The 12,399-nt window shown below is 40.7% G+C and overlaps 1 protein-coding gene across 5 annotated transcripts in view; it reads right to left on the bottom strand.

Moving 5' to 3' along the window:
• Positions 1-12,399, bottom strand: part of SLC12A1 (solute carrier family 12 member 1) — an 88,788-nt gene that overhangs the window by 35,533 nt on the left and 40,856 nt on the right. For all 5 annotated transcript variants that reach the window (XM_047738584.1, XM_047738583.1, XM_047738585.1 and 2 more), the window contains 4 exons: positions 12,025-12,180; positions 10,853-10,952; positions 9,763-9,874; positions 1,182-1,322 (listed from right to left, as the gene is read on the bottom strand). In XM_047738584.1, the coding sequence (XP_047594540.1) occupies positions 1,182-1,322; positions 9,763-9,874; positions 10,853-10,952; positions 12,025-12,180 (509 nt within the window). The remainder of the gene's footprint in view (positions 1-1,181; positions 1,323-9,762; positions 9,875-10,852; positions 10,953-12,024; positions 12,181-12,399) is intronic.

Genomic DNA, 12,399 nt, shown 5'->3' with positions numbered 1-12,399 from the left:
TTCTCTCCCTGCTTATTCCATGTTAGTCCACCCATTCCTCCCTGAAAATTTTATTTACCAATCTTTTGTGATAATTTTACCTGGTATGTGTAGCATTCTCAACATATTTCACCAAAGAGCTACTGAAAAGTACCTCGCTACAAAAGAAATCAGCCTCTTAAAAGTGCATCTATTCCCATGGCTTAGCAAATTCATAACAGATGAAAAGATGCTCACTGGGGGTAATAGGTCTTTCAGAAATGGTTTCTCTGCATGTGCAGCTACTTTGCAAGAGTTCTTCAGGAATATTTGAGACAGGAATGCACCAAATACTCTTAATCTCCAAAATATGACAGTTTAATCAATTTTTTCCTTTCCAGCCTGTGTAAGCATCAGAGTTCCTGGACACCGCCCTGAATTTTGACACTCCTAGAAACGGTAACTCTGAAAGCGAGTACGTCACTTGGTATATGTAGAATCAGGGCTTTCCAACCATAATGAAGCCAAAATGTTTAGAAAGCCAAGCCCTACGGTTTCTCAGGGTCTCCTTGGATTGTTTTAAGGATATCTCACCATTCTAAGTTATGATCAGGCCTCGGGAAAGATTCTATGTATTTATTATGGAATCGAGGAAAAAGGAAAGAATAAGGGAGAAAAGATAGAGTTGTGGGTTTTAGCGAGCAGCCACAGAGATTATTACATTTTATTCAACAAAATGGAAATAATTTAGGAGGATAGGGAGACTTTACGCCCAGATCACCACACGTTTATTCAGTGGAAACTAGCCGCTTGCCCTCGTGCCATTTGCAGGAGAAAAAAGGAGCAGAATGCCTGACTTGAGCATTGCTACATGCAGTATGAAATGCAAAAATAGTTTGAAGTTTTAATAGGATCCTGAATGTCGTCAACCATCAGAACAAATTTGCATTTCAATAAGTGTGGGGACAGAATGTATGCTGGTGGCCAAAGGCAACCTCATTTTCCATTTCCAGCGTACCATCCATAGTTCATTGTAATAGGACCTCTTTGCTTTTGTTTCAGCTTTGTCTCTCCTCAGGAATTCCAAATGAATTCCTTGAGCATCTGCATTGATCTCTGGGCCTGCACTGTGTAACTGGAGCCGTTCGCGATGGGAGCTTCATTAACGGGGGAGGGCTAATCGTCTTTTGCCTCCGGGCGCATTCCCTCAATGCCAGCCTTACCTGAAGGAGACTTCGGACACCATCTCGGAAACAGTCTGCCGCCACCGCAGCATAAAAAGCCTTGATTTTGTTCTTTATAAGCCAGGCCTGCTTTTTTGCCATGCCACTGTTCATCTCTTTAACACACAGCTTGCGCGGCCCCTGTACGACACGATGAAATATTGGTTAGAAGCCCTGCTGTTACCCGACGCGCTGCTGATGTTTTCTAAAGGAGAAAAATAGCCAGCAATGCCCCCTCGAGTTAAGAAATGGGAAAGGGGAGGGGCGCCTGGGTGGCTCAGTGGGTTAAGCCGCTGCCTTCGGCTCGGGTCCTGATCTCAGGGTCCTGGGATCGAGCCCCACATCAGGCTCTCTGCTCAGCAGGGAGCCTGCTTCCTCCTCTCTCTCTGCCTGCCTCTCTGCTTACTTGTGATCTCTGTCTGTCAAATGAATAAATAAATCTTAAAAAAAAAAAAAAGAAATGGGAAAGGGGGAAAACAGCTCACTAAACAGGGTTCACGCAGATTGAACCTTGTGGAGTGGGTCTGTGCTGCTCCCCTCACTCACTTGCCACCCAGAATGTCCAGATGCATGAACACCTGCTTAATTAACTGCCTCATGCCAATGGAAGAAAGAGCCGAGGGCATCATAGCGCAGGAAAATGAAAATGCGACTGAAGAAATTCGGGAAAAATAACACGATCAAACTTTGACTCAATAGGAAAAGGCATGTTTAATTACACTAAGGGAATTTCAGCCAGAGCCCCATTTGAAGAAATGGACTGAGCTCCTGGGAGCAGAACGTGGTGGGTTCTAAGTTCTACCATGAACTACCACATCTTGAATTCTACTAGGCCCATTCATTGCTTTTTTGTGTGGTAAAAACACCCTTGCATCACTTTTCCTTGTGTAATGTTGACTTATTCCCACCCAAATAAATTAAGATATCCCTCCACTCAAAGAATTTGGTGAGAACAGAGTTTCACAAGTCTATAGCGTAGGAAGAATAGTAGAGCTGAAGAAAGAACGAGACGGGTGTTCTCGTGGCAGATGAAATGGCTTATAATTTTAAGATTTGAGTTCTGGAAACTCATTTTAACTGAAATTTTGATTCTTTTCCTTCTTCCCCAAAAGTCCAACTAGCTCTTTTCTTTATAAATTTCAAAGCAAACCCCAAAAGTGTTTCTGATGATCTCTAATACGGCTGATAAGCTAAAGAATCTGCTACTATTTTCCTAGGAAAATTCTTTCAACTCATGGAGACATTAGGCATGCCATTGAATTGTCTTAGATTTCTTACAAGCCACTTGGGATCTTGATGAAATGCAGTGTGTAGGTCTGGAATGAGGCTTAAGATTGTACATTCTAGGGATGCCTGGGTGGCTCAATGGGCTATGCCTCTGCCTTCGGGTTGGGTCATGATCCCAGAGTCCTGGGATAGAGCCCGCATCAGGCTCTCTGCTCACCGGGAGCCTACTCCCCCTGCGCGCTCCCCCCTCCCCACCGCCTGCCTCTCTGCCTACTTGTGATCTCTCTCTGTCAAATAAATAAATAAAATCTTTTTTAAAAATCTGCATTCTAACAAACCCACAGGTGACACGGATGCTGCTGGTCCTCAGGCCATGCTTAGGGCCACAATCTTAGAGGGTATTAGATTGGAAAGGGCTTGAAATGTATGAGAAAGATGCCAGGCTTCGTGGTCTGTAGAACTGGTTTCAAATCTAAGTGTGGCCACTTTGGAAGTATTATTTCTGTGTTTTGGTCGATTTTTCTCGAAACAGGGCTAAAATCTCTATCCTGCAAGGTTGTTTTGAATAGTAATGATAAAGTGCCTAGAAGATAGTAGGTACTCCTCCAAAGTTGGATGATTTTTATTATTTTTACTATCGTAAATGAGACCTTACGATCTCATGGAAGCCCCAGACTTATTTCCATCACTGTGTTTGCTCTACAACAGAGTGCTAAACTGGAAGCCAGAGCGTTGGGTGTAGATCCAGCTCTCACACTGACTGGCAGGTACCCCATACCATGTATCCTCTCTTGGTGTGAGTTTTACATCTATAAAAATAAGGGAATTGTCTAGTTCATCACTGCCGAGTATGGTAGGCCCTGTCCATCTGCTGCTGAGCGTATGAGATATGTCTGGTTCACACTGAGATGTACTGGAAATGGAAAATACACACTGGATTTTGCAACCTTAGAATGGAAAGAAAAATGTTAAATATCTCATTAAAGTTTTTATAGTGTGCATATTGAAATAATAACATTTAGGACGCATGACATTAAATAAAATCTATTAAAATTAACTATTCTTATCTCCTTAAATTTGCTTTTTCCAATGGCTACTAGAAAACTTTAAATTATATATGTAACACATATCATATTGCTATTCCATAATTCTAGATGATCTCTGTGATCACTTCCTTTTTAACATTTTATTTAAATTCGATCAGATTCTTTATGTACTTGTTTTTACCAGCATATTTTCTAGAACTTGCCAACTTTTCAAAAGATTTTTCAAAAACAGTTTGGATGACTTACATTAAAGTTAAAAAACAAGAGACTTCAATGAAGATGGGCTAGGGGACAATAGTTATTAAACCAGAAGACCTAACCTAAAGAAACATATGTCATTATGGATCAAATTTTGCTCAGGGTTCTAGATTGTCAGTGCATTTTGAACCATTAGTTCTCCTTGGGCTTTCTAGACTCTGTCAACAGCAAAGAAAGAAGAAATATTTTATTCAGGAAAATTCAATGGTAACCCTGAGACAGAAGAATAACCAACAGCTGGAAAAGGTATTGGGCCATCAGTATATCGAGTTGTACCACAATGACTATGAGCCCCTAGGGAAAGTGGAATTTATTTAAATAAATACAGTCTACTGTATGTCTATTATTGCCACAAAAATCCAGATTAAGCATTAATTGTGACAGAAAGATTTACATTAATGCCTAAATTTGCCATACTGAGAAGTCATAAAAATATTTCAGGCAGAATCTCTCTTTGCTAAAAGCGATTATAATATCTTTGTAGCACACTTATGAATGTGAGACAAGGCTGCAACACAAATGGAGTAGGGAAAAACAAACTAACACAGAGAGAAGACATACTGGAATATAATTATTCAACAATCAAATTTATCATAGTCACCAAAATGGATTTTACCACCCAATTAAAATATTAGAGAGATTAGCTCAGTGAGGCTCCAAAATATGAATGCATAAATTAATTTAGAATTTGAACAAAAAAGCTCCAAAAATCTTATATATATATTATAACTTTGACATTGATTGAGAAAAGGGTAAACAAATTCTATTTAGTCTACAGAAGTAGTTGATGTGATGCTACTTCAAAAAAATGAGAATTATGAAAAGAATTTGCAAAGGAGTTCCAATATCATTAGTCTCAAATAGAGAAATTTGGGCTAAAAGCAATGTTCTTTCCAGCTTTCATTTTTCAAGACACTGAGAGTCTTGCTGCTCTGTCTTTGTTTTCATTGTCATTCTGGTTGGAACAGTGGGAGAGAGAATTTTTCCTTTATGTTTTGGTCCATATTTCGTCTCGCTTTGTGCCTAGTGCCCATTCATAGGTCATTTCATTTTCCCTGCACTGGGCCATGTCACTATCTTATACACATTATAACAGAGACTTGATGGCTAAAGAAGAAGAGATGCATCTATAAACATGCATCGACTTGGTGGTTGTGAACATTAAAAAGAGGTTGAAGGGGCAGCTGGGGGGCTCAGTGGGTTAAGCCTGCTTTCAGCTCAGGTCATGATCTGAGGGTCCTGAGATCAAGCCACGCATCGAGCCCCTCATCCAGCTCTGCATCCAGCCCTGTATCCAGCCCCGCGTCGGGCTCTCTGCTCAGCAGGGAGCCTGCTTCCCCCTCTCTCTCTGCCTGCCTCTCTGCCTACTTGTGATCTCTCTCTCTGTCAAATAAACAAATAAAGTCTTAAAAAAAAAAAAAAGGTTGAAGAGAGAAGAAAAATGAGAATTGTAGTTTCCCCTGGTTTGTCTGTCCTTGAAATGCACAGGATTTGGTTGCATTCCCTGACTTTTCTGAAGAGCATCTTTGAATTCCAATAGAGCTTTAGGTTTTATTAAGATATTTTATAAATTTGGGATGCCTGGATGGCTCAGTCGTTCAGTCGTTAAGCATCTGCCCTTGGCTCAGGTCCTGATCCCTGGATCCTGGGATGGAGCTCTGCATTGGGCTCCCTGCTCGGCGGGAAGCCTGCTTTCCCTCTCCTAGTCCCCTGCTTGTGTTTCCTCTCTCACTGTGTCTCTCTCTGCCAAATAAATAAATAAAATCTTAAAAAAAAAAGATATTTTATAAATTTTAAGAAAAAAAGGGAAAGGGTGAAACAGTAAGGGTGAAATTTTGTTAAAAGGAGATCTACATGAGGAAGCTAGTCAAAAACTATCTGTTATCTCCTTTACCATGAAAGGAAAGAACAGGACAATCAAAGTTTAAAGAACGTGAAAGAGTAGGAAACATTAATCAAAATAGATCTACATCTTGGTACATTTAGGTGAACTGAGTAGAAGAATACCAATAAATCTCACATAACATTGCCTTTGGAGAGGGAGAGAGCCATGAAGTGGTTATAACAGGGACTTGAGTGATGATGGTTTATTTCATTCTAAAAGTGAGTAGGAACATCCATGACAAAAATGTTAACAGTCATTAATTAAAATGCATAGAATATGGGTGTCCTTTAATTTTATATAGTTTACTCATATGAAATTGCCCATGGTCCACATTTTTGACTGACAAGTGTAAATTTCATAAGATTCAATCTACTATTTTTCTTAATGTTTCAAAATAAAAAAGATAGAAGCAATCTTTAAAAAAAATCTTTATTTTTCAGCCACCAGGGCAACAAAATGTACTTAAAAGATGCTACTGCACCCTTGAAAGCCTTTTGCAACTTTAAGACAAACCAAATTTTGCAAAGAAGTGTTACATTTGGGAGACAAAAAAGGCTTTATCTGATTTGCGTTCCAAATCCCAGATCAATTGGATCAAGTTTCCATCTTTAAGTTATTTTTGTCTTTGATTTGTTTTAATAAAAAAATACCCTGCCTTTAAACTAAAACGGAGAAGTAGATGAGCGAGGGACTGTCGATGCCTGCGTGATGCCTTCCCACGTGGAGAAGAGAAACGTGAGCTGACACCTTACAATTTTTAGAACCAAACAGAGTGTACTCAGAGAAAGAAGACTCCCTACGCCCAAACTAAGTTATTGCAATGATTGGTTTTATTGTCTTCCTAACTCCTATAAATAAGTGAGGAAACTGATGGACAAAGAAAGAAAGTGTGTTTTTACGTCATGGTACACGGGGTACAATCAGTGGAGACTGCAACTCCTGACTTACTACTTGCCTGCTGCCGAACCCCCCGATCTGGACAATGCTTGACAATATGAGAAGATGCTAGAAGGGTGGAGTCCTACTCCCTCTGATCTTTCTGTGACTATAGGAACGAAGCATAGAAGAAGAAGAAAATTACTTTTCTTCAATATAAAGCCTCTTGGGAGATATATATGTTGATGATTTAGCATGTGTTAACTCCAAGGAGGAGTAGACAATATTGTGAGTTACCAAGCTGGATTCCTTAAAAAAAAAAAGATGCTCCTATCTGAAAGATGAAGGATACTTCTGAAATATTCAGGCTAGGTAGGAAAGAAGCAAGAAGGAAGAAGAGGCTCCGATGGGGGAGTGTTAAGAGTTGGAGAGTTGGAAGGACATGGTGGGGGGCTTGGGGTCCAGCAAAAAGAATAACTCTTTCCATTTCAATTTCAGCAGCTCCAAGGGCTAGTCCTTTAAAAACACCATTGCTGTAGAAAATGGCAGCTGTAGCCACACACTTCCCATCCACCCACCAGCAACGAAATACCAGTGATCTCTGAGTCTTGCTCCTTCCTTGTAGCATAACCACATTTCAAGTCAGCACCAAGATAAGCAAAGACCACCAGAGGGACGGAGCACAGAGCCTGCTGTCCTATGTTTATTCAGCAGGAATATGTAGCTCATTTTTCTATTATGATCATGTTGGATGCCCACAAATAGTCCAAAATCCAGTACTGGGATCTGGTTTCCTAAGAAAGGATGTTTTGGGTTTTGTTGAAAGGGATATATTTTTGGAGTAAAAATGGCAAGTAACTGTGCTATACCAAAAATAATGGTGATGAAAATAACAGTTCCAGCAATAGCAAGTACAATTAGTTGAGCAATTACTATTTGACAGGTGATGTGTAGAGCCCTGGAAAGCTCACCTGCTAGAATTCTCACAACAGCTCTACGACATAGGTGCTATTATTATTATGATTCCCATTTTATAAGGAAAGAGAGAAAACTGAGGTTCAGAAAGACTAAATTCTGTACAAAAGGGACTCACAGCTAACAGGTGGCAAATAGTGATGCAGAACTTGACCGTGTGTCTCAGAAGCCCATGAGCACCAGCTTCCCAGAGTTAAGAACTGCATTGTTACCTCTCAAGATCATCATTCCTATTACCTTCCAATAAGGATGGCCCAACTACCGACAACTGTGCTTTTGGAAAAAGTTTTCTAAGGGTATGCAGCAGACATCCCCCATACCCCACTCCATCTGTTTCTTTGCAAAGATGATTGACGACTGAGCCTAGAGTTGAAATGCTGATGGCATCTGCAGCCCCAGGGGCTCACAGACAGACTAACTCGTAAGTCATTAACTGATGCAGCAACTCTTTTCTGTCCCCAAGAGAACCTCAGCACCCGGGAGCATGACTCGCAGGCCTTATTCAGAGAGACCAGCACAGTGATATATAACGTGGTCCAAAAATACATGTCGAACACTAGGGCCAATGGAAGCACAGACATAGGTGCATACTTCATATGATATTCCACAATCACACTCTTTTATTAGAGTGAAAGCAGCAAAGGGTCAATTAAAAGCTGTATCTCCCATCTCTATGAAAAGACCTATTCTCCTTTGCCAACATATAACTTTTTATACTCTCAGTTCATTTCTCCTGTCCTAAAAATATTTTATTGCCTGCTAAACTAAGTTTTCTCTAAATTGGGAAAAGAAAAACACCCCAAACTGCTTATTCCATCAAAACTGTCTCCTGTATTATCTTGGCCAAAATGAAATTCAGTAATCCAGGGCACCAAAGTTGATAATATGAGAGAAGGGTGCTTGATAAGATTTTTAAAAGTCCTCTGGCATCACAGTGGGTCATTACTTAACCTGTCAATCTTATGTAGTCAGTAGCGTTCCTTCCACTCCCTTCTGGATAATTGTGTTGAGCTATATTGTCTCAGTTACGAGCATATAAGCACTGAGAGGAAGGAGAATATGACCAGTATGGCATCTAGAGTATTGCCAAGTGTACAAAATGCTTAAGTGCTGGTCATGATGATGTGTAGTAAATTTGTCCCTGCATCATGGCACAGCCAGCGGGTCCCAGAATTACACGGCTTCCTGTCAGCCTACTCCCTGGCAGGTGTTGGAAGTTTGGGTAGTGGTGCCTGATTCTATCGGCACTCCCAGGGACACAAGTCTGCTAAGATCTTCTCATGAGGTAACCCAGAGCACAGCTAGGTGGCCTGGACTGACATCCTGCTTCTCTTACTTTCTTGTCACGTGACCCTGGGCAAGGATTTCATTTTCTTAAATCTCACTTTTCTAACCAGTAAAACAAGAACAGAGATTCTTTCTCCTTTCTCCTCACTAAAATGTAATATAGGCCAAATAAGAAAAATTGTAGGAAAATGCTTCGAGGAATAGGTATGTACTAAAAAAATTCATTGAAGTAGCTAAGGACTTTGAGTGGCATGTGCGTGTGTGTGTGTGAGAGAGAGAGAGACAGAGATGGAAATAGAGAGAGCGAGATTGTTATGGGAACACAGTGGAGATGGACTGGTTTGAAGGGCCTAGACTTACTATTTTGTTATAATTTTAATGTTTTCTCCTCACTTTGGAGACTGGTGATTGGTCGATAATTATGGTTCAATTTTTAGAATTTGCTTTGCATTCCTCCCAGGACAACCACCAATAAGTTACCATTAGTTTACCACATACTTCCTGAACAAAAAGGAACTCATTCATCTCTGAATGTTTATCCAAGGCATGGGAAACTTGGTTTAATTCTCTAGATATTTGTAGTGTCATCAATTTTATCCAAATATTTAATCTAAATTCTATGTGCTGTCATTTCAGGACATTACGTCTGGTTTTCATCTCTTCAGTTAATCTACATAATAGCACTCTCTGGCTCATTCCATCCTTTTATATTTCTGTGGACAGTTACTACCCCAAATGCCTTCATTTTATTTCTGAGCCAGTTTTCTTTTTCTTGTCTCAAAGGCTGTCATTTGGAAATATTTATCACTTTTAGTTGGTCTCCTATGAATCTGAAACACTTTTTATCCACTCGTTGAAATTCGGGATTATGGCCCTTTCCAGTCCTTGCTCTATGAATCAAGGAAAGGGGCTCTTGTCCAAACTGCCTTGCCACTTTCCTGTCACTTCTTGTACCCACCTGGCTCGCCTAAAACAATACAAGGTGAGCAGGGAGGGAGGCATCTTCCTGGGGTGAAGTAGCTCTTACCACAAAGACTTCACAGCAGATGCAAAGGCCACTGTTCTTGGTAAAGGCATGAGTAATGTCCAAGAGAGCAGGTCTTGTCATGGGTCCCCCCGTTAAGACAATGCACTGGGGCCTGGAAATGGAGAAAAGAAGATGTAAGAACTGGCCATTATAGGAAGCCTATGAGCCAGAGCAATCTCAGCGGAAATGGCAGGAATGGAGTGTTTGACCAACTGGGACAACCTCCCCCCTAAATATTTCTTGGGTTCCTCACCAGAATTCTTGAATCATCCTATCTACTCATCTTTCCATCTTTGTATCCTTAGTTTATTAGTGATGGCAAAAATGTGAAGTAAGGAAAAGGTGGTCTTGGGTTCCCTGTCTTTTTCTCTCTGGCACTACCCTTTCCTAAATCCCCAATACAACCTGTCCCGCTCCAGCTGGTATCTCCATACCACTTTCCTTCATCTTCCCTGCAAAGCTTGTTTTTTGGAAGGAGGGGTGTCCATTCAAAATAAGATATAACTAGTGAAGAGTTTAAAATGTTGCTTTTGGGGGCACCCGGGTGGTACAGATGGTTAAGCGTCTGCCTTCAGCTCAGGTCATGATCCCAGGGTCCTGAGATCGAGCCCCACATTGGGCTCCCTGCTCAGCAGAGAGTTTGCTTTCCCCTCTGCCTCTCTCCCCTGCTCATGTTCTCTCTCTCTCTCAAATGAATAAATAAAATATTAAAAAAACAAAATTTTACTTTTCCTAAGAGAATTCAGTAAGCCACAGATCCTTAAGCTGAATGGAGACAGCACCAAGGATTAAGGTCCTTGGGGGTGTCTCTCTGAAATCGCATCCTGAGATCACCTCTCTATCTCTATGCGTGAAGGTGACACCCAGCATCATGAAAGTTTATGGCCGGGGGGTAAGCTTAGCTCAGAGTGGAAGAGAAGAAGCACTCATTCACAGAGATGTTGTCGTGAAAATGAGGCAGTTCTGTAGGACTCTCTAGACTTAGAATGTACCCATAAAGTGTATCGCTACTTGAGGGCATCTGTCTCCGCTAGAGGAAAGCCACTTCTACTGTGGAGAGACACCAGGATGCCTGAGAAGCCGATTTTACCTGAAATTTTTCACGTGGTCTTCCACGGTAGTCAATTCCAGGGCATTGTCTAACGCACTGACATAGGAAAGAGCCTGTGTGGAGGAGCCCCAGTTCACATCTGTGGACAACAGAGGATTTTGGCACTAAAAGCATTGACCTTTCTCTCTGTATGCTGTGAATAATTTTTATAAGTCATTGGCTTCTATGATTTTCCTTGGCTAGGTCATCAGTGAGGAGTGCCCAAATTAGAGAAAACACAATGTAGTATTTCCTAGAAAGAGCATTGTGTCCTTCTATGAACGCTTTATGAATTTTTAGAAGTGAGATGGCTCTTTCCAGTTAAGGATCAGACTTTAAAGCTGCAGCCCCAGAAATTTTGCCGGGTGGGAGAGGCTATGTGATAACCACATTGCAAGTGTATAGACTTGGATAAATGGTTAGCCCCTAAATAAATTCAAAAGGTCTTCACAAATTCTTGGATTGAAAAGAGGCATTTCTGTAGACACAGATCATGAGCTATTTTGAATAGCTCAGGAATTCTTACTTTTTGGGGTATCCAAGAAGAGGTTTCAGCAAGTATTTTAATTTTTGATCTTTTAGGACCTAATCTTCGTCATGAGGGAGGTAATACTACCATTTCCTACCCGCTTTTTTTCCCTGCCCTTTTTTGAGGAAAAAAAAAAAATTAGATGGACCCTTCCATTAGGAAGTCCCTGGTGGGAATGTACAGATTTACTCCAGAGGGCAGATAGAATCATTTCCCTAGTCTTACTTGGAAGAGTCAGGGAAATGGTGGGGAATGATCTGGAGATAAAAAGATTAATATTGCCTAAAGTATTGACTATGAACCAAGTATTTAGCGTACCTTAGGTATGCTACTTAACTTATACTCTACTTAAAATGTCAGCTCCATCACATCCTGCTACCTTGGCAAGTGATCAAGTTTCTTCATCTGTAAAATGGGTCTAATAATACCTAATATGGAGCCTTATCGTGAGGATTCAATGAGTGCATGGTCTATAATAGATGCTCAACATAGTTAAATATTATGCTGTATTACATTATTAATATCCACTGTCCCCATGGCACACCTAAGCACATAGGGGCTGCTCAATATACCTTTGTTGAAGGAATGGTTAGTCGAGGAGTGCTTTCAACCCCCCCCCCCCCCCATACAGTCCTTATCTTACCTGGCTTCTTGTAAGTCACATAGATATAGAGGAAGAACTCAATGACGTAGGTGATGACAGCTGCCCACCAGTTGATGACAAACATAACTGCACAGCACAAAATAGCTCCAAAAAGAGATACCCACATGTTGTAAATTCCATATGCAGGTCTCCATCCTAAAAAAAAAGTCTCGGTGCATAAAAAAACTTTCACACTATTGCTTCATATCACCGTATATGATTAAAATGCAGGCAATAGCTTTTCCTAGCATAAAAATCAGAATGTTTGGGTCAAGCTCCTGATTCTGTTATTAGTTTTCTGTGATCTTGGGTCCCTGGCTTAGGAAAGTATACCAAATGAGAACGCTGTGAAATACCAAAAAAGTATCATTTATG

This window comes from Lutra lutra, chromosome 7 (genome assembly GCF_902655055.1).
Source record: "Lutra lutra chromosome 7, mLutLut1.2, whole genome shotgun sequence".
NCBI lineage: Eukaryota > Metazoa > Chordata > Mammalia > Carnivora > Mustelidae > Lutra > Lutra lutra.
The sequence above is the reverse complement of the archived record's forward strand: the minus strand, read 5'-3'. Positions and strand labels throughout refer to the sequence as shown.